The sequence below is a fragment of the Stegostoma tigrinum genome, chromosome 6 (assembly GCF_030684315.1).
Source record: "Stegostoma tigrinum isolate sSteTig4 chromosome 6, sSteTig4.hap1, whole genome shotgun sequence".
NCBI lineage: Eukaryota > Metazoa > Chordata > Chondrichthyes > Orectolobiformes > Stegostomatidae > Stegostoma > Stegostoma tigrinum.
In genome coordinates, this window is record NC_081359.1 from 106,598,485 (window position 1) to 106,619,719 (window position 21,235).

General features: G+C 42.8%; 1 protein-coding gene across 2 annotated transcripts in view; it reads right to left on the reverse strand.

The window, feature by feature from the left end:
* The window catches only part of acer3 (alkaline ceramidase 3), a 188,718-nt gene that overhangs the window by 129,945 nt on the left and 37,538 nt on the right, over window positions 1-21,235 (reverse strand). For both annotated transcript variants that reach the window (XM_048532130.2, XM_048532129.2), the window contains exon 3: window positions 6,554-6,606. In XM_048532130.2, coding sequence (XP_048388087.1) covers window positions 6,554-6,606 — 53 coding nt within the window. The remainder of the gene's footprint in view (window positions 1-6,553; window positions 6,607-21,235) is intronic.

The window sequence follows — 21,235 nt, forward strand, 5'->3', positions numbered from 1 at the left end:
AGGTCATGCAACCTTGATTAGGGTGAGGGGACAAGGAGCAGAGTTTCAATGGAAATAGATCATACCCAAGCCCCAATGTATCTTGTTCAAAGTCCACTTATGCATACTACAAAATCAGTGTCCAGAAAGTAATAAGGAATGAATCCCTGGTCAAATTCCATTTCCCTTCTCTCCCCTTCAATACAGGAAGACAGCAGAAAAAAACAATATCCCAGATACTTTTCAGCTACATCAGCAGAGAACGCTGTTAAAACTAGGAATTCCACCACTACCACCTGTCAGTCTACTTCCAATCACCAGTAAAGTCAAGTAAGAAATCATAACAGTGCTAACAAGCAGCACTTGTACAGCAATAACCTGCTCACTGACACTCAGTTTGGGTCCTGCCAGGGCCATGCAGCTGCTGGCCTCAGTCCAGCCTTGGTTCAAACAGTCAAAAAGCTGAATTCCAAAAGTGGGAGAGTACGACTGCCTTGACACCAAGGCCATATTTGACTGGGTGTGGCATTAAGAGCTCTGGCAAAACTAAGACTCAAATGGGAATAAGAGGTCAACTCTACTGACTGGAGTCACATCTAGCACAAAGGATCGTGGTTGTGGCTGTTGGAAGTCAATCATCCCAGCTCCAGGACACCTCTGCAGTACTTTATCAGGGACTTTTAATTAAGCTGCTCACAGATGTCATTACACTCTTTCTGGCACAGCTGGGATTTGAAGACAGGTCTCCTAGCTCAGAGGCAGGGACATTACCACTGAACCATAAGAGCCTTTAAATTTCACACTGGGATTTGAACTCTCATCTCCACTGCATTAGTTCACAGACTGGAATACTAACCTATTACATCAGTGTCTGCAAAAATGCTTTCTTTTTTTAAAGAAAAGTCAATCTATTCAGAAGAATGAGACACACCTCTGGAGCAGGTGGGACTTGAATCCAGGCTTCTGGCCCAGAGGTAAGAACTTTATTACAACAGCATAACTGCCTTGAGTTTCTCAAGGTATCACCCTCGACCTAATCATCTTTAGATGCCCTTTCCATCATTAGGTCAGAAGTGGAGTTGCTGGTTGATGATTGCATAACGTTCAGCATCATTTACAACTTCTCAGACTCCGAAGTAGTCAACGTTCAAACGAAGAAAGACGTGGGCAACATTCAGGTTTGGGCCAATTCCCACCATGCCACACAACTGCCATGCATCAATCATCAGCAGAGAGATTTTAACCACTGCCTCTTGACAATCACTGGCATTACCACCGTAGAATCTCACACCATTAACATTGTAGGGGCTACCATTGACCAGAAATTGAACTATACAAATACTGTAGCTACAATGGTAAGTCAAACACTAGGCATCCTGAAGTGATTAACTCATCTCCTGATTCACAAAGCCAACCCACTGTCTACAAGGCATAAGACTTGTGCTATGGAATAATTTGCGCTTGCCTGGATGAGAAAAACTCCAGCAACTGTCTAGAAACTTGACACAATTCAGGATAAAGCAGACCAGCTTACTGACAAGCATCTAGTCCCTCCACCACCAAATCTACAAGATGCACAAAAGGAATTTACCAATGCTCTTTCGATAACACCTTCCAAACACATGGCCGCCATCATTCAGAAAAACAGGTGCAGTAGATACAAGGGAACACCAATGTCCGCAAGTTCCGCTCCAAGTCTTCACAGTCCTGACTTGGAAATATATTACTGTGCTTTCACAATCATTGGGCTAAAATCCTGGAATTCCCTCACTAATGGCAGTGTGGGTACTTACAGCAAATGAGCTACAGCAGCTCAAGAAAGCATCTCAATATCTCTTTCTCAAGGGTAGTCAAGTATGAGCAATAAATGCTGGCCCATTCACTGAAGCCATGAATGAACCATTTTAAAAAACAAAATTCGTGTATTAAATGTGGGAAAAGTACTGGATAACCACAAGCTGTGGAAGCTTGCACCAGCGCACTCATGGAGAAATCGAAGAACAAGAAAACTATAATAATGTAAAATAGTATGCAGTATGGTATTGACGCTTTAAATTTCAGCAGTACAGAATTGTACGCTTAATTTTCCCCCATTTTAGAGGCACAGTTAGGAAAAGGCAAAGTTGTCAAAGTCCTATCAGACCGAGGTTGCTCCCTTTAGAGAAACAACCGGTAGTGATTTAACCATCACCTTGCCCAAGACAAAGAGAGATGTTTTGGGAGACAGTCCTTCATGATAACCTCAGGCAGTGTGGGAACTGAACCTTTATTAATGACATCACTCTGCATTGCAAACCAGACAACTGAGCTAACTGACTCCTCCAGCTAATTCCCTTTGAGGCTAGCAGTGAGTAGACTTCTTGAATCACCTCAGTCTATGTAGCATAAATACCCTCACAAAACTGTTTAGAAGAGAATTCCAAGATTTTGACCCAGCAATGGTGAAAGAATATTGATGTGATTGCAGTGGTATGGTGCATGGTTTGGAGGGGAACTTGCAAATGTTGGTGTTGAGTGTTTCCTTGCCCTTCTGGCTGACAGAGCTTCTGGATTTGGAAGGTGCTGTTGAAGGAGTTTTGGTATGTTGCTTAGGTCAGTACATGATGTACACTCTTTAACATTACTGAATTATTTAAATCACTATTTCAGTTCTGCTGAATCTAGCCCAGCTACGTAATGAAGTGTTTCAGCAAAATCAAACATGCAATATGTGAAATTCATGCATACATTGTTGTCCATAAGTCATAAGCTACAGCTACACACATCTCCTGCCCCACCAGAGGGTAAACAATCTGGACCATTGCTGCACAAACAAAGATGCCTGCCACTCCATCCCCTGCCCACACTCTGGAAAAATCAGATCACAGCTATGTTCCACCTCCCGGCTTATAAGCAGAAACTGACACAGGAAGACCCTTCACTAAAGGAAGTACAATGCTGGTCTGAGGCTGTGGCAGACCATCTCCGGGACTGCATGTAATCGGTGGACTGTACTGTGCTCAAGCACTCAGCGGAAAACCTAGACGAGTATGCTGCCACCATCACGGACTTCATTAGCAAATGCGTGGAGGATTGTGCATCAAAGAAGTCAATCTGAGCAGTTCTCTACTGTAAACCTCGGATGAACCAAGAAATCCACTCCCTACTAAAGACCAGGCATGCAGAATTCAAGTTAGATGACCCAGACCAACACAAGAAGTCCAGACATGAGCTCTGCAAAGCCATTAGGATGCCAAGAGGCAGTATCGGACCAAGACAGAGGCCCAAACCTAACAGACTCCCACCACTTACGGTGGGGCCTAAATTATGGGATACAAAACAAAGCAGAGCAAGATAACAGGCAAAGACATATCCTTCTCTGACGAGTCAAAATACAGAAGGGAGATCAAGGTTTGGTGACGCGGTGCAATGACAACCACCTCTTTCTCAATGTTAGCAAAACTAAAGAACTAATCAATGACTTCAGAAAGAAAGAAGGAGATCACGTCCCCAGCTACATCAACGAAACTGAGGTCAAAAGACTGGAGAGCGTCAAGTTCCTTGGAGTGACGATAACCAACAACCTGTCCTGCATTTCCCATGTAGATGCCATGGTCAATAAGGCACAACAATACACGTTCTTCCTTAGGCGGCTCGGGAAATTTGGCATATCCATAAGGACTCTCACCAACTTCTACAGACGCACGACTTAATGCATAGTGTCTGGGTATATAATGGCCTGGTACAGTAACTGCTCTGCCTGGGACCATAAGAAACCACAAAGGGTGGTGTGCATAGCCCAAACCGTCATGTAAGCCAACCTTCCATCCATGGACTCCAATTACATGGCTCGCTGCCGCAGAAAGGCCGCCAATATCATCAAAGATCCATCACTCCCTGGTAATGATCTCCTACAACCTTTTCCATCAGGCAGAAGATACAGATGCCTGAACGCAGACACCAGCAGATTCAGGAACCACTTCTTCCCAGCTGTTGTTAGACTGGTGAATAAACTCTCTAGCCTCAAATAATGCTGATCTTGCTAACATTGATCGCGCCTAGAGCATGCCCTGCCCATTGCAACCAATATGCCTCTAAGTCTTTTTGTTCTGTACATCCTTGTTTACTGCGATCTTCCTGTATTGCTCATAAACAAAGCTTTTCACTGTGCTGCGGTACACATGACAATAAAATCATACATGCAGGTTGCACACTCATGTGGGTATATATTGTTGGAAATTGCTGAATGAACAGATATCTATACAGCACCTTAATGTAGTAAGCAGTCTCTTCACTACAGAATTATTAAACTCAAGTTCCCAAAGGAAATGGTAAAACTGTCAGCCAAGAGCTTAATCATAAACATATCCATTTACCAATATTGAATGTGGAGGGGCAGTCGAGGGGTTTGTGCAGAGATTTTCAGAGCTTCAGACTTTAATGACTGAAATAGCATCATGGGTGCACAATTTAATCAAAGTTAAAGATCTGACTAAATGGGTTTGGGTGTAGTTCTCCTCAGAAAAAAAAATCCAGAAATGAATAGAATCTAAATCCAATCATAAATCCGTAGGTTGCCCTGACAACAAATGCTCCTTGCTGTAGAAGACAAACAAGGTAGAGATGGTTGTTAGTAACTTTTAAATCAATACTAAACAGATTAATGTGTTGAAAATGGCACCATGACCACATGAATAAATTGAAATGTTAAAGCGTACGATGGACCCTTGCATTTATTTTAGACCTGCAGATCTTTTATATTAACAATCAATATCAATAACCTGGATGTGGGCACCAAGCATATGGTGTCCAAATTTATCAACAGAACAGAAAAATAAGTTGTAAGGACAGTTATACAAAACTGAGTGAGCAAGATTATGATAGGCGGAGTATAATGTGGGAAATCATGAGATTCACCATCTTGAAAAGAAAAATAAGAAAGCAGAATATTTTTAAATGGTAAAATGTTTAAACTGGAAAGCATTGCTACTCAGTGCACTCTGGAAATCATATAAATGAATGTGGAAAGTTATCATGCAAATATAATAAGCATTTAGGAAGGTAAATCAATAGTTTATGGATCGTAATGGGATTAAAAAGATATGATAATTTTATGGGCAAGTGGAATTCAGATGGAAAGTGAATGACTTGAAGGGTTACATATTTTTTGATTTGATTTATCATTGTCATATGTACCTAGGTACTTATGAAAGTTTTGTTTTGCATCCAGTATAGACAGGGACATACAATTCAAAGTGCATCAGGGTAATAGAACAGAGCAAAAAACAGTGTGTTACGGCTGCAGAGAATGAGCCCAGAGAGCACGTTCTGAGGGGTCCATCCAGGAGTCTAATAACTGCGGGGAAGAAGCTGTTCCTGCATCTTGTCGTACACAGGTTTAAACTTTTGAATCTTTTGCACAATGCAAGAGGTTACAACTGGGGTGGGAAGAGTTTTTGATTATGTTGGCTGCCTTTCTGAGGCAGCAGCAAGTGTAGATAGAGTCAAGGGGCAGTTGGCTTGCATGAAGGCGCTGGCTGTGTTCACAACTCTCTGTAGTTCCTAACAGTCATGGGCAGAGCAGTTGCCATACCAAGCCGTGATGCACCTGGATAGAATGCTTTCTATGGTGCATCTATAAAAATTGCTAAGAGACATGCCAAATTTTCTTAGCCTCCTGAGGATGTAGAAGTATTGTTGTGCTTTCTTGACTGTCACATCAACATTGGTGGACCAGGTTTTAAACCTGAACTTAACATCATCTCTTCCTTCTTATGAAGGTAACAGTTGTGAACACAGCCCAGAACATCATGCAAGCCAACCTCCCATCCAGTGACTCCATCTATACTTCCCATACCTCAGGAAGGCAGCCAACATTATCAAAAGTTTAGACACACATATCAACAGGTTTCTCCCTGCTGTTATTAGGCTGCTGAATAGACATCTTAAATTTCAAATCTAATGTCGATCTTGCTTTTTGTACACCCTGTGCAGCCATAACTTTGTATGCCTATTTCTGTTCAATCACTCTATGATCTGTATGTCCTTGTATGTTATGATCTGCCTGTACTGCATGTAAAACAAAACTTTTCACTGTACTCAAGTAGATTATAGAATCTTTTCATAAGATTCTTATAGTGTGGAAAGAAGCCAATTGGCCCAACAAGTCCACACCGACTCTCTGAAGAGCATCCCACCCAGCCTTAATCCCTTACCCTATCCCTGTAACCCTGCATTTTCCATGGCTAATCCATCTAACTCACACATCCCTGGACACGATGGTAATTTAGCATGGCCAAGCCACCGTGCGTGCACATCTTTGGACTGTGGGAGGAACCAGAGCACCCAGAGGAATCCCATGCAGACACAGGGAGAACGTGCAAACTCCACACAGTTGCCCGAGGAATTGAACCTGGCTCCCTGCTGCTGAGAAGCAGCAGTTCTGACCACTGAGCAACTGTGCCACCCCCTACATGTGACAATAATATATCAAATCAAATGTTATATTGTCACACATGCCAAGAATATTCAAGATGTACACAGGTAGCAAAGACATCAAAATTTTAATGAATGAGATAGCTGTGCAGTTGCTCACCTGCATTTCATATTTCAACGTCATATGGAAGCACCAGGACCCTATTCCCACAGCTGAAACAATAAAAGGACAAAAATTAAAAGAATGAGAGATGAGAGAACATAGCCATAAACGGGCAAATCTCAGTATCAATTTAATATCAAAGGCTGAAAGAAAAAAAGAAAATCACTCTACACGCTTATGAAATAATTCATAAGCTTCACTTTAATATTGGAAAGTTGTGTAATTTAGCAGCTTACACTTAGGCTTTAGCCTTTTTCAGTATAGCAAAATTAATTGAGAATTTGCCATGTTTCAGTTAAACAAAACAATTACTGCTTTAAAACTATGGTGTTATTTGTTATTGTACCAGGTCATCATCAATGTCTGTAGCACAGCTGCAGGCCATTCAACCAACATTTGAGATTAATCCTTTTATACATACTAATTGATGAAAACTAAAGATGTACAAAGAAATGAGAACAGATTAAAAGCTGACTTTCTTGGTACAAGATAATAAAATGAGAGGCTGGATGAACACAGCAGGCCAAGCAGCATCTCAGGAGCACAAAAGCTGACGTTTCGGGCCTCGACCCTTCATCAGAGAGGGGATGGGGAGAGGGAACTGGAATAAATAGGGAGAGAGGGGGAGGCGGACCGAAGATGGAGAGTAAAGAAGATAGGTGGAGAGAGTATAGGTGGGGAGGTAGGGAGGGGATAGGTCAGTCCAGGGAAGACGGACAGGTCAAGGAGGTGGGATGAGGTTAGTAGGTAGATGGGGGTGTGGCTTGGGGTGGGAGGAAGGGATGGGTGAGAGGAAGAACCGGTTAGGGAGGCAGAGACAGGTTGGACTGGTTTTGGGATGCAGTGGGTGGGGGGGAAGAGCTGGGCTGGTTGTGTGGTGCAGTGGGGGGAGGGGACGAACTGGGCTGGTTTAGGGATGCAGTAGGGGAAGGGGAGATTTTGAAACTGGTGAAGTCCACATTGATACCATTAGGCTGCAGGGTTCCCAGGCGGAATATGAGTTGCTGTTCCTGCAGCCTCCGGGTGGCATCATTGTGGCAGTGCAGGAGGCCCATGATGGACATGTCATCTAGAGAATGGGAGGGGGAGTGGAAATGGTTTGCGACTGGGAGGTGCAGTTGTTTGTTGTGAACGGAGCGGAGGTGTTCTGCAAAGCGGTCTCCAAGCCTCCGCTTGGTTTCCCCAATGTAGAGGGAGCCGCACCGGGTACAGTGGATGCAGTATACCACATTGGCAGATGTGCAGGTGAACCTCTGCTTAATGTGGAATGTCATCTTGGGGCCTGGGATAGGGGTGAGGGAGGAGGTGTGGGGGCAAGTGTAGCATTTCCTGCGGTTGCAGGGGAAGGTGCCGGGTGTGGTGGGGTTGGAGGGCAGTGTGGAGCGAACAAGGGAGTCACGGAGAGAGTGGTCTCTCCGGAAAGCAGACAGGGGTGGGGATGGAAAAATGTCTTGGGTGGTGGGGTCGGATTGTAAATGGCGGAAGTGTCGGAGGATGATGCGTTGTATCCGGAGGTTGGTAGGGTGGTGTGTGAGAACGAGGGGGATCCTCTTAGGGCGGTTGTGGCGGGGGCGGGGTGTGAGGGATGTGTTGCGGGAAATATGGGAGACGCGGTCAAGGGCGTTCTCGATCACTGTGGGGGGAAGTTGCGGTCCTTAAAGAACTTGGACATCTGGGATGTGCGGGAGTGGAATGTCTTATCGTGGGAGCAGATGCGGCGGAGGCGGAGGAATTGGGAATAGGGGATGGAATTTTTGCAGGAGGGTGGGTGGGAGGAGGTGTATTCTGGGTAGCTGTGGGAGTCGGTGGGCTTGAAATGGACATCAGTTACAAGCTGGTTGCCTGAGATGGAGACTGAGGTGTCCAGGAAGGTGAGGGATGTGCTGGAGATGGCCCAGGTGAACTGAAGGTTGGGGTGGAAGTTGTTGGTGAATGGATGAACTGTTTGAGCTCCTCTGGGGAGCAAGAGGCGGCGCCGATACAGTCATCAATGTACCGGAGGAAGAGGTGGGGTTTGGGGCCTGTGTAGGTGCGGAACATGGACTGTTCCACATAACCTACAAAGAGGCAGGCATAGCTGGGGCCCATGCGGGTGCCCATGGCCGCCCCCTTAGTCTGTAGGAAGTGGGAGGAGTCAAAAGAGAAGTTGTTGAGGGTGAGGACGAGTTCAGCTAGGCGGATGAGAGTGACGAGTTCAGCTAGGCGGATGACAGTGACGAGTTCAGCTAGGCGGATGAGAGTCTTGGTACACATCATTTAGTTGGTTGCTGACACTATATTAGAGACAGTGTTACATAAAAATATATCCTTTGCACAGGACCCCTGGAGATATCAGGATTTGCAAGTACTCTGCTTGACGTCCTCAAAAAAGTGCAAAGCCACTGCTCAAAATGTTGAGAATCCCAGATTTCAGCATAACAGGAGTTTCTCCAGCCAACTAAGAGTGTTATCTATGATACAAGTTATTTGAATCCACATTTCTGTTCTCTTTCCTAAGATTTAGAAATGTTTTGCAGCCTTTCATTTTCCCTGAAACACTTAGTTAACTCCCTCTTGTATATCTTTATTCACCTGGTTTTAATAATTGCATCTGGCAAAATATCCCAAGAGCTATTTTCCATGGAAAAAAATTCCCGAGCTCAAGCTCTCTTGCAGCACTAATTCTGAATTTGTGCCAACTGGTATTTGGCAGGTTATCCCAGGGAGCTCAGTGCCAGGCTGAAAAGCTTATCTAATTGCAACTTTGACTTTTTTCTTCTTTTCTACATATGATCCCACCCACAACATACACAAGGTTTACAATTTGTTCAGACTGAACACAGCAAAATGCTGTGCTTCAGTTAAACCACATACAATTTGCTGCAACTCATCACACCAATCCCCCACACATCCAACACCAATTAAGTAACCATCTATTAAATCTACTTCCTGTCTAAAATCACAAGAGAGCTTATTCTATTGCTAGTAAACTGTTTTAATTAATTCTCTTTCATTCTAATTGCCCATTTAGGTTACACAGCTACATTCAAAATGCCTCTATGCTTTGTGTGTTCTTGGCAAATGTGCAAAAGCTAGACCAGGCATCCAAATGAGTCAGAATACATTACCAGTCACCCTCTTTCCAATATCAGGAACAAGGGTTTTTCATTTACACTTCTTAGTATTCTATCTCACCAACAAGCCTTCAAAGAACAGACACTCAATGTCGCTGGGTTATTGCCTACACTTGGTTCCTCACCGGCACTAACATCCCAGACACACCCCATCAAAACTCACCTCCAATTTCCTCTGTCTAGGTTCCCCGTCATTTGTCAAGGAATCGGCTTGAGGAATTAAATTAACCAAATAAAAACTAAAAAGAACTGTGGATGCTCTACATCAGAGACAAAAATAGAAAGTGCTGGAAAAGCTCAGCAGGTCTGACAGCTTCTGTGGAGAGGAATCAGAGCTAACCTATTTGGCTGAGTGACCCTTACTCAGAACTGATGGCAGCTGGAAGAATATCAATTTATATGCAGAAGATCGGGCGGGGGGGGGGGTAAGGAGTAAACGATAGGTGGGGAGAGTGTCTAAAAAGAGAGAACAGCAGTCAGACAAAGACTGAATAACAACGTGGATGAAAGGCTGAACGGCTGAACAGCTGTTAATAGGGATATTAGCGGCTAAAAATTGGTGGTGTGATAACATGGTAACATGACAACAAGATAACACAGCGTGGAGCTGGAGGAACACAGTAGGCCAGGCAGCATCAGAGGAGCAGGAAAGCTGACATTTTGCGTTGGGACACTTCTTCCTGGCTTGGGATAACAGCATGGGAGAGTTTAAGCCCTAAAGTTGTTGAACTTGATTCAGTCGGGAGGTAGGCTAAATAAACCACTTCTGTTCTCACTTACTCTCCTGATTAGATACAAACAGTCAACACTTCTAGATAAACCCCTGCTAGCAGGAAGGATGTTCACTTACTGCGCCATAAACTTATAATTCATTGAATGAAATGCCAGAAAGAGAACTTAAACCTAGAAAGAAAGACTGGATCTCTTTTGTCAAGCACGGTCCAAGTGGTTTGGAAGTTTTCAAACAGATTAAAAGGTTTTTGAATAGAAAGACTGTCACCATTGGTCAATACTTTAATCAGTTACAAGCGTCATGGCCAATTATCATTAGAAATATGGTGGGAAATCAATTATTTTCCACAGAAAGTTTAACCACAGGTAGAAATAATAACTTATAATTCAATTCCCATTGAAAAGTAATGAATATAGGGAATGAATGGATAAGCAAATATGAACAGTTGGCACCACAAGCACAATGGCTAATTGGTCACTTCATGTTGTAGTTTTTTTTCAGATTTCAGGTACAAAAACATCCTATATCTAAGATTTTCATGATTTTACAGTATGCACAACCTGTCCCTATCCAGAGTAAATGGGAAGCTCTGAATGTATTTTTCCACAGAGGGAGTAAATCAAGTGCAGACTTCCATGAGGCATGTCCTACCAGCAAAGCCAAATTTGTGAAGTCTGTCAGCCTCATTCAAGAGAAATCTGTGCTACGGCAAAATGTTGGACTAAGAAAAAAATCAGAGCAAGAGTCATAAATTATCTGCAATAACACATGCTTTTAATCTGTAAAAAGCAAATCGTGAATCTGAAAACCTAAACAATTGTAGATTCTATAAGTCAGAAACAAAAGCAGAAGTTGCTGGAAAAGCTCAGCAGGTCTGGCAGCATCTGTAAAGAAAAACATCAGAGTTAACATTTTGGGTCTGGTGACCCTTCCTCAAAACCAATAGTAGCTAGGGAAACAAAGTGTGAAGCTGGATGAACACAGCAGGCCAAGCAGCATCTCAGGAGCACAAGGAAAACATCAGTTTATATATGATCCTTACACAACCGATGTTTTCCTAGTTACTATCAGTTCTGCGGAAGGGTAACTGGAACCAAAACATTAACTCTGAGTCTTCTTCACAGATGCTGCCAAATCATGAATTTACGCTTATATAGTGTCTTTCACAACCATGGATGCCTTGCAAGTACTTAAGAGCTACTGGAGTATTTGTTTGGAATGTACTCAATGCTGTAACATAAAAACATAGCTGCCTACGCGACCACAGCAGGTTCTTACAAATGGTAATGAAATAAGTGGCCCGATACCATTTCGGTGACATTGACTGAACAATAAATATTAGGAAGATTCCTTCAAAATCATGATGAGATTTGACACCCACTTGAGGTGGCAGACAGAGATTTTGGTTTAATTTCACTCCCTCAGCTGAAATATTCAGTGAGTAACGTTACTACACTGAAATACGGATTTGCCTGTGTCACTCCACAGCTCAATGTTACAACACATCAGTGGCAAGTAAGTGGAGTTAACATTCATGCCTACTCTCAATAACCTGCCAACTCCTTTCTCATCAAGAGTCCAGCTTTATCTACCTCAAAAAAAATCAAGAATTCTGCTTCCAATACCTTGAAGTAGAGTACCAAACGTACTTAACCCTCAAATAATAAACTTGTCCAACCTTTCCCCATAAAGGCAAGCAACACTTCCAGGTATCAGTGTATTAAACCTTCTCAGAGTTGCTTTTAACACATTTCATCCTTCCTTAAATAAGGAAACGAATGCTATATCCTGTCACCATTTAGATAATACGCTTTTTTTTCCACCCCTGCCAAGATGGACAGTTTCACATATTCTCAAATTAGCCTCAATCTGCCAGATATTTGCTCACTTATGTAGATTTAGTTTTTTCCTCTTTGTAGCCTCATATCCTCTTCACAACGTTCTTGTTTACCTATCTTTACATAATCAGCGCAGTTAACAGAATACCTTCAATTTCTTCATTCAGGTCAATTGTAATAAGTTGAGGCAACAGCACTGATCTTTGTGACATGCCATTTCTTACATCTTTGCAACCAAAGAATGGGTCAGTTATGCCATTCTGTTTTGGATTAGCTAGCTAATCTTAATTATGTTAGCCCCGTCCACCACAAGCTTTTATTTCCTGAACGAATTAATGAAACCTTATCAAACAACTTTTTTCTGATGAAGGGTCTGGGCCTGAAACGTCAACTTGTGTGCTCCTAAGATGCTGCTTGGCCTGCTGTGTTCATCCAGCCCCACACATGGTTATCAAACAACTTATCAAGTGTGTTTTGAAAATTTAAGCACAGTTTGCCCACTGATTCTTTTACCAACATGCTATTTTTTCAAACAACTCTGGCAAATTGGTTAAACGAGATTTTGCTTTCACAAAGCTATGCTGACACTCCTGAATTAACTTTAATTTTTCAGTGTCCTGCCATGATATCCTTATTAGTAGCATCTGATGTCTTCTCTTTAAGAGATGTTAAAGCTGACTGGCCTGCAGTTTTGTCTTCTGCCTCCTTTGCTTTATGAACAAGGGAGCTACTTACCCTATTCTCCAATCTAATGGAATGTTCCCTGAGCCTAGGACTGAGACATAACTAACTCACTAGTCGCTTCTTTTCAGACCAAAGGATCAGGATTTGTTACGGAACTTGATAGTCTTCAGCACCAACAATTTGCTTAGTACAACTTCCTGAGGATTTCAAGTTTCCTCAGGTTTAATGCTTTAACGTTCCCCCCGTTCCTCCCTCCTTTCCCTTGGCTGATTTACAGCTATGTGTCACTCCTAGCTGAATAAACTCATACCTGCCAGATAAATTCTGATTGGTCAGGATACTGCCATTGCTAGGAAAATTGCAGAGGAAATAACACTCGACATAACTTTGATGAAAAAACTGCCATGTGGACAAATTCCTTTTGCTGACATAGTCCAGGACGCCTGTGAATATATACAACTTCTTGCATGCACAAGTGAATCACACTGCAAGCTCAAATAATATTAAATTGGATTCCAGTATATTTCTGAGCTGGATTATTTGTAAATGTTGTTATTTAATAGCATAATCCTATTTAATGATGGACATGGTGACCGGAAGGTCACAAGCACGGTTAGTTGAGCACAGTCAGCACGCTGAGCACTGTGAACAGTTCAAGGAATGTGCTGTTTAGTACAATCTGCTAGTCATTGGTACATATGGGTTTATACACCTAGCACCACATTAGCACAAACTCAAACAACATTTCTTGCATCCTAGTCCCGATGAATGTAAAACAAAAAGCTTCAACTTCACGTGCTATTTAACGCGTGTTTTTAAATTCATACAAGGGACGAGGGCACCACTGGCTGGACCAGCACTTCTTGCCAATCTCAGGTTCCCCTTGGGGTGATGGTAGTGGTGAGCTATCTTCTTGAACCACTACAGTTCATGTTCAGCAGGTAGACTAGCAGTGCTGTTAAGGAGGGAGTTCCATAATTTTGATAGTGATACTGAAGGAATGGTGACACGTCCAAATTTGGATGGTGAGCGACTCGAGGGAGAATTTGAAATGGTACTCCCATGGACCTGCATTTATGGTTCATTCCAAGATTCCCTCAAGGTGATGGTAGTGGCGGTCGTGGTGAGCTGCCTTGTTCAATCACAGCTGTCCACTTGGCGTAGGTTCAAACACAATGATATTAGGAAGGGAGTTCCAGGATTTTGATCTACTGACACTGAAGGAACGACGATATATTTCCTAACCAGTCAGGTGTTACCTGCCTGTTGCATGTTTAACTCAATGAAGATTGACAAAATTGCTGACGGTCAGGAAATGGAAGGATGAAGGAGCTATCCGCCGACACCTCATTCAGATATTTGTTCAGTATTTTATAAAAAAGCATTTATGTCTTTTGTTGATGAATATTGATTGCATTATTCTGATCTGAAAGAAGTTCTGAGACTCAAGGGGAGGGTGTTTGAAACTGATCAAGCAAGTGATAATGGTCTGCCAGGTCAATTAGTTTGTCTCTAGTGGCACAGAACAAAAATAACAACTTGAGAATTTAGGTGCAATTGCCTTCGAAGAGGGCAGGGCAAGTTGAAAAGCTGTTAAAAAGGCAAATTGATCTTTGGTTTTGTAAACAGTTGCACTGAGTACAAAAGCAAGAAGTGATGCTTCATCATTATAGAACAATCACTCCAGATGTAGCATTATGGTCAATTACAGGCACCAAGCTTTCAGAATGATGTCAAGGCCATGCAGAGCTGTTTAGCCAGTGTAGAATCAGAGAAGAAAGAACTCTTATTGAGAAAATAGAGAAACTTGAACTGCTACTTATGAAACTCATGGCTGAGAGATGATTTGATAAAAAGGTATTCAAAATCATTAAGAGTTTTGACAGAGTAAATAATGAGAAATTGGTTCTAGTGGCAAAAATTCAGTAATGAGGTCTGATTTAATGCAATTGGTGAAAGTACCAGAAATATCACAGAATTATTCCGGCACAGGTGGTAGTCTGTCAATCCACCTGGAGAACAAAGAACAGTACACGAACAGTCCCTTCAGCCCACAAAGTCTGAGCCAACATATGATGCCTTTCTGAACTAAAAGCCTTTGGTCTCTAAGCAGTCTGTATCCCTCTATTCCTTGCCTATTCTTGTATCTGTCAAGATGGATCTTAGACATAGCTGTTGTTATCTACTTCTACTACTTTCTCAGGCAGAGCATTCCAAGCACTACTACCCTCTGTGTAAAACAAAAACTTGCTTCTCACATCTCCTTTAAACTTTCCCCCCTTTCACCTTAAAAGGTATGTCCCCTCGTAAGTGACATTTCTACCCTGAATAAAAAAAGACGCCAGCCATTCATTCTATTTGGGCCTCTCAATTTTATAAACCTCTATCAGGTCGCCCCTCAGGTCAGATGTTCAACTGAAAAAAAAAACAAGTTTTGTTCAACCTCACAGCCAACAGCCTCGAAACCAGGCAATATCCTGGTTAACCTTTTCTGTATCCTCTCCAAAGATTCCACATCTTTCTGAATGCATTGTTACTGGAACTGTATACAATATTCTAAACGCGGTCATACAAAAGTTCTATACAGCTACAACATGGCTTGGCAATTTTTGTACTCTACTCCCCCAACCGATGAAAGGAAGCATGCCATATGCCTTAGAGATAATGGGAATTGCAGATGCTGGAGAATCCGAGATAACAAAGTGTGGAGCTGGATGAACACAGCAGGCCAAACAGCATCGTAGAAGTGCAAAAGCTGATGTTTCGGGCCTAGACCCTTCATCAGAAAAGGGGGCTGGGGAGAGGGTTCTGAAATAACTCGGGAGAGAGGGGGAGGCAGATCAAAGATGGATAGAGGAGAAGATAGGTGGATCCACTTCCCCCTCGCTCCCTATTCTGGCATCTGCCACCATCTGGGAACGCAGAATTAACATTTTGGATCCAGTGACCCTTCTTCAAAACTGACGAATGAATAAACCGTTACAAACTTTTTCATTGATCAGTCTTTTCTAGCTTTACAAAATCTTATAAACTTTTTCCTCCTTTTCTTCTCTTTTAAGGGTGGAGAAATGCGAAGTGTTCAACCAGGCTTATCCAGGTTATTTAAGGACAACAGCAATCAAGAAATGTGGAAATAAAAATGTATAATTTTAAGCCAGGCTGATCAAGCACTTGTAGTCACTTTTCACAGATGCTGCACATACTGTGCTATCCATCTTCAAAGCAAGGCTGCAATATTTCTGAAAGTGCTGCCAATTTCATTGTTGTGACTAGAATTTCAACGATTTGCGACGAATGATCTGTGTAATTTCCAAGCTCAGACTACTGGAAATGTGGAAACACCCTACAGTATAATAAAAAATAATGTTTTGGTTATGATTAACAAGAAAACAAATACATAATGCCGTTAGTGTCACGAAATGTCTCAAGGCATTTCAGTAATACCTGCGTGGATTTATACACTGCTTTTAAAAATGTAAAAAAAAATACTAGTGCATTACAAAGTACACCACAAAGTAAAATTTACTATCCAGCCACATTAGATGATGTTAGACTGGCGAGCCAAAAGCTTAATTCAAAAAGGTAAGATTTTTAGGAGCAAGTTAAAGGTGGGAAGAGAGGATAAATATTAAAGTTAAAGCAAAGGGATTCCAGAGCTTACCAGGCCCAGGTAGCTGAAGGGACACAGCCAAACAGTGGAATGGTGGAGAGATAAGAGGAGGGCAAGCAAGTTGACTTATGTGAAGAAGGATGGCAGCACAGTTTTGAATGCCCTCATGTTTGGCATAGGGCGACCATGGCAGCATCGTGGCTCAGTGGTTAGCAGGGCTGCCCCACATCGCCAGCAACCTGGATTCAATTCCACACTCCGTGTGGAGTTTGCATGTTCTCCCTACGTCTGCGTGTGTTTCGTCCGGGTGCTTCAGTTTCTTCCCACAGTCCAAAGATGTGCAGGTTAGGTAAATTGGCCACATTAAATTGCCATTGTGTTCATGGATGAGTAGATTAGGTGGGTTACAGGGGGATGGTCTGGGTGGGTGCTCTGAGGGTTCGTATGGACTTGGGTTGAAGGGCCTGTTTCCACATGGTAGGGATTCTATGATCTATTTCAGACTGCCACATATACTCAGACAATGGTGGATCTTGTGAGTTTGCTTTATGCCTAATTTTTCACCAAAAATTTCTTACACGTGGTACTACCACTTGCTCGCTGCAGAAGTTACTGATGTAAGCCTGCTTACTGACAGAATCATACAATTGCATCCGATTGAAGGTGGCTAATATCGAGGTGTCCACCTCACTGCTACATGCTGCGTTCCTGCCAGCCCTACCACCTAAGATGAGAGCATGATATCAAGTAGGAATGGTAGCTCAAACTTAAAGCCATTGAAATTGTAGGGCAGAGCGAATTATGGTGCAGCTCGAGAATTCAATACGTCAAAGAATACCTAAACTTGCATTGGTCTTCACTATTGAGAACACATTATATCCCAAAGCTTCTGTAAGTCAGGAAATGGGAGCGAGGGACACAAGATAATCATGGTTTGCTAGAATGATAAACATTCTCTGAACTGTAGATATAGCACAGAAACAGGCCCTTCAGTTCAATTCATCTTCGCCAACCAAGGCTGCCAAACTAAACTAACTTGCCTGCGTTTGGCCCATCTCCCTCTAAACATTTCCTATTCATGTACTCATCCAAATTCTTTTCGATGTTGCCACTGCATCTGCAGCTATTACTTCCTCTGGTAGTTCAGTCCACATATAATACACCCTGTGCAAGTTAAAAGGTTGCCCCTCAGGTCCCTACTCTCCTCTCGCTTAAGAATAAGCCCCATAAGTTTAAATCATGAGGAAAGCTAAAATGTTACAGTGAGGGAAACTGAATATAAAAGTGGAGGAAGCTTATGCTTCAGCTACAAGATTGTTGGTGAGATCACATCCAGTTCTCCTTATTTTTGGTCCCCTGGCCTTCTGTGGGGAGGTCATGGTATAATGCTGTTATCAATGGACCAGTACCCCAGAGACCCAGATAATGCCTTGGGACTCAGGTTCAAATCCACCACAGCAGAGAGAGTGGCACGTGAGCGAAATAATAATCCAGAGTTTGAAGTCTCATACTGAACCAATGCTCTTATATGGTCCGGCTCCAGGATGTGGCTCTCAGCCCACAGCAATGTGGTTGACTCTTAATTGCTGTCTGAAAACTGTGAAACCAGGCCTAGGCAATGGAAATGGCAACTCTGTTGACCCTAATGACTCTGCAAAGACGGTCTTATCAAGATTTGGAAGCCAGTACCAAAATTGGGAGGACAATGTCACTCGTCAAACAGCAGCCTGAGATGATCAAACTCATGGAACCACATGCAAGGTCCTGGCCACTACCATCACTATCTCTGGGCATGCCCTCTCCCATTGGCATGTCAGATCCAGCAGCATAGATGGCAGGGCAACAGTACATCGTTGGTCGGGGGTTGGCCTCAAAAATGACAATAGCATCATTTCAAACATGGACTAAGAAGCCTCCTGCTGATGACAGCATACGGCACTCTGGTGAATCAGTACTCTGACATAGTGAATATCACTTGGGGGGAAACATCAGGCAGCAAAGGTGTAGAATATACTTTGGGTGAGAGACATCAACGCCTGAGCTGACAGGTACTGAAGGAGCCATCAAAAAGGAAAACATATTTCGATCCTCATCCTCACCAATCTGACTGCTGCAGAGGCATCTATCCATGACAGTATCTGTAAGAGTGACCACTGCACACAGTCGCTGTGCCGACCAAGTTCAATTTTCACCTTGGACTACCCTCCATCATGCTGTGTGGCATTATCATCATGCTAAATGGGATAGATTTGAACAATCAAACAACCCAAGACTGGGCATCCTCCAGAGATCACCAACTTCACAGATGCATGGTTTCAGCCAATTTAATTCACGCCATGGAAACAATGGATACTGCAAAGGCCATGTCAACATCCTGGTAACAGTACTGAAGACATGCAAACCAGAATTTGCTGTGCTGCTATCTAAGATGCCCCAGTATATCTACAACACCGACATCAACCAATAATGTGGAAAATTGCCCAGGTACATAATCTACACATAAAACAGGACAAATCCAACTCACCCAATTACCACCCCATCAGTCCGGTCGCGTACATTGGTAAAAGTGATGGAACAGCATTCTTACTGGCTGCAGGCGCCTCCAAAGCCTGCGTTCAGGAGAGATTTCTGGAAACAGAAGTCAAATGACATGACTGGTGTGCTAATGCATTTGCAGTACGTAAAACGCTGGAGTGGCTGTACATATGCATAGCTGAGAGGGACCATTGAGCACCAACAGGGCTATCAATCAGCACTTGTACATCAATAACCTGTTCACTGAGTCCCACTTTAGGTTCCACCACGACCATTTACTTCCTCATCACATTACAGCCTTAGTCCAAACATGGACAACAAAGCTGAATTCCAGAGGTGAGGTGATATTGACTGCCTCCAACAGGAAGGCCACATGTGACCAAATGTGACATTAAGCAGTCTAACAAAATTAGTGTCAATGGAAATCAGGGGAAATCTCTCCACTGGTTGGAGACATACCTAGCACTAAGGAAGAAAGCAACGGTTATCAGAGGTAAGTTACCTCAGCTCTAGGATATCGCTGCATGAGCTCTTCAGGTTAGTGTTTCAGGCCCAAGTATCTGTAACTGCTTCGTCAATTACCTCCCCTTCATCACAAGATCATAAGTGGGGTTTGTGCACCACCACCCCAAAGGCACACTCCCAAGCTACAGCCACCTAAAGAAGAAATGGGAATGCTGAGCCTAGTGTTGTGGTATGTCTTATTCTACACAGGCTTTAATACAACCAGGGCATGCAGGAGTGGTAGCCCTCAGCTTCTACAAGTAGAAAGAGGACAATTTTGACAATCATGACACAACACAAGCTGAAAATGCCTCAGATGAAAGGATTGGATAGTGCTTTCAGAAACCATAACTGTTCCATCAGATTTCTGCACTCCACAGTTGTAATGGCAGGGTGCAATAATCATTGTAATTAGGAGTGCATCAGAAAACTTGCCATATTAACAGTTTTTAAAAAAAAGAAGTCAACAGTGTGATGAAGTATCAGTGATACTTGTTAATGGAGAAACCCAACAGTCAGCACTCATTATGGAGATAATCATCCTGTTCCTTCTATTTTATTACTGCGACACTAACGTATATTGGTCTTCCTGTTTGATCATCAACAGATATTGACTGTCCTATCTCTTGTACTGAAGCAGCCAATCAAAAACCTCCACGCAGTAACACATTTAATAAGTGCCATATTGAAGATGGCTGCACAAGATAACAGCCCATGGTTTAGGGGTAGCATATTAGCCTTGATAAAGAATTGATTAGATAACAGGAAGAAAAAAAAGAACAAGGATGAACAGGTTTTCATAGGATTGTTATCGTGCAGGTGGCCATGGTGTGGTGGCACCATCACTGAGCATTTTAACACAGCACTAACCTCCTGCCACTTCTTTGTAATCCTGGGTTTTGTTACAATTTACATAATCATCCAAAACCCTCTTGAATCTTCAACTGAACCTGCCTCCACAAGCAGTGCATTTTAAATACTTGCTGTGAGAAAAGATTCACCCCACTCCCCCACACCCCCCACCCAACTTTGTACTTGCTCCTTTTGTAAGTAATTTTAAGTCTGTGCCCTCTGGTTTTCCAAATCTTTTTGAAGCAGGAGCACTTCCTCCATGTTTACTTTGTCCAGACGCCTTGTGATTTTGAAAGCCTCTATTAAGTACACTCCAGCTTACTCCTCTCAGGAAAATAGTCTCAACTTCACAAGGCAAGGGACCGAATACAAAAACCGAAAAAAAAAACGTAACATCAGAATTATAGGAATCGCTGGTTAGGACACAGCTGAAGTTGTGTATGCAGTTCTAGTTACTATATTACGGGAAGGACATAATGCTGAAAAGGCAATATAGAGAACATTTTCAAGAATATTGCCAGGGTTTGAAAATTGCAACTATGAGGGAAGTTTGGATAGTCTAAATTTGTTTTCCTTAAGGAAGATGCTGATGGGTGACTTAGTTGAGATAAACGAAAGAGTGAGGATGACAACAAATGCTGGCAATCACAGTGCATCAGACAACATCCATGGAGAGACACCGGGCTCATGTTGAGTCTAGATGACTCTTCATCAGAGCTGAAGTGAAGTGCAGAGAAGGGCAGCATTTATGCCATAATTGCAGAGTTTGTGGGGGTGGAGTTTATAGTGCTGGTGGAGAAAAGGTGCTCT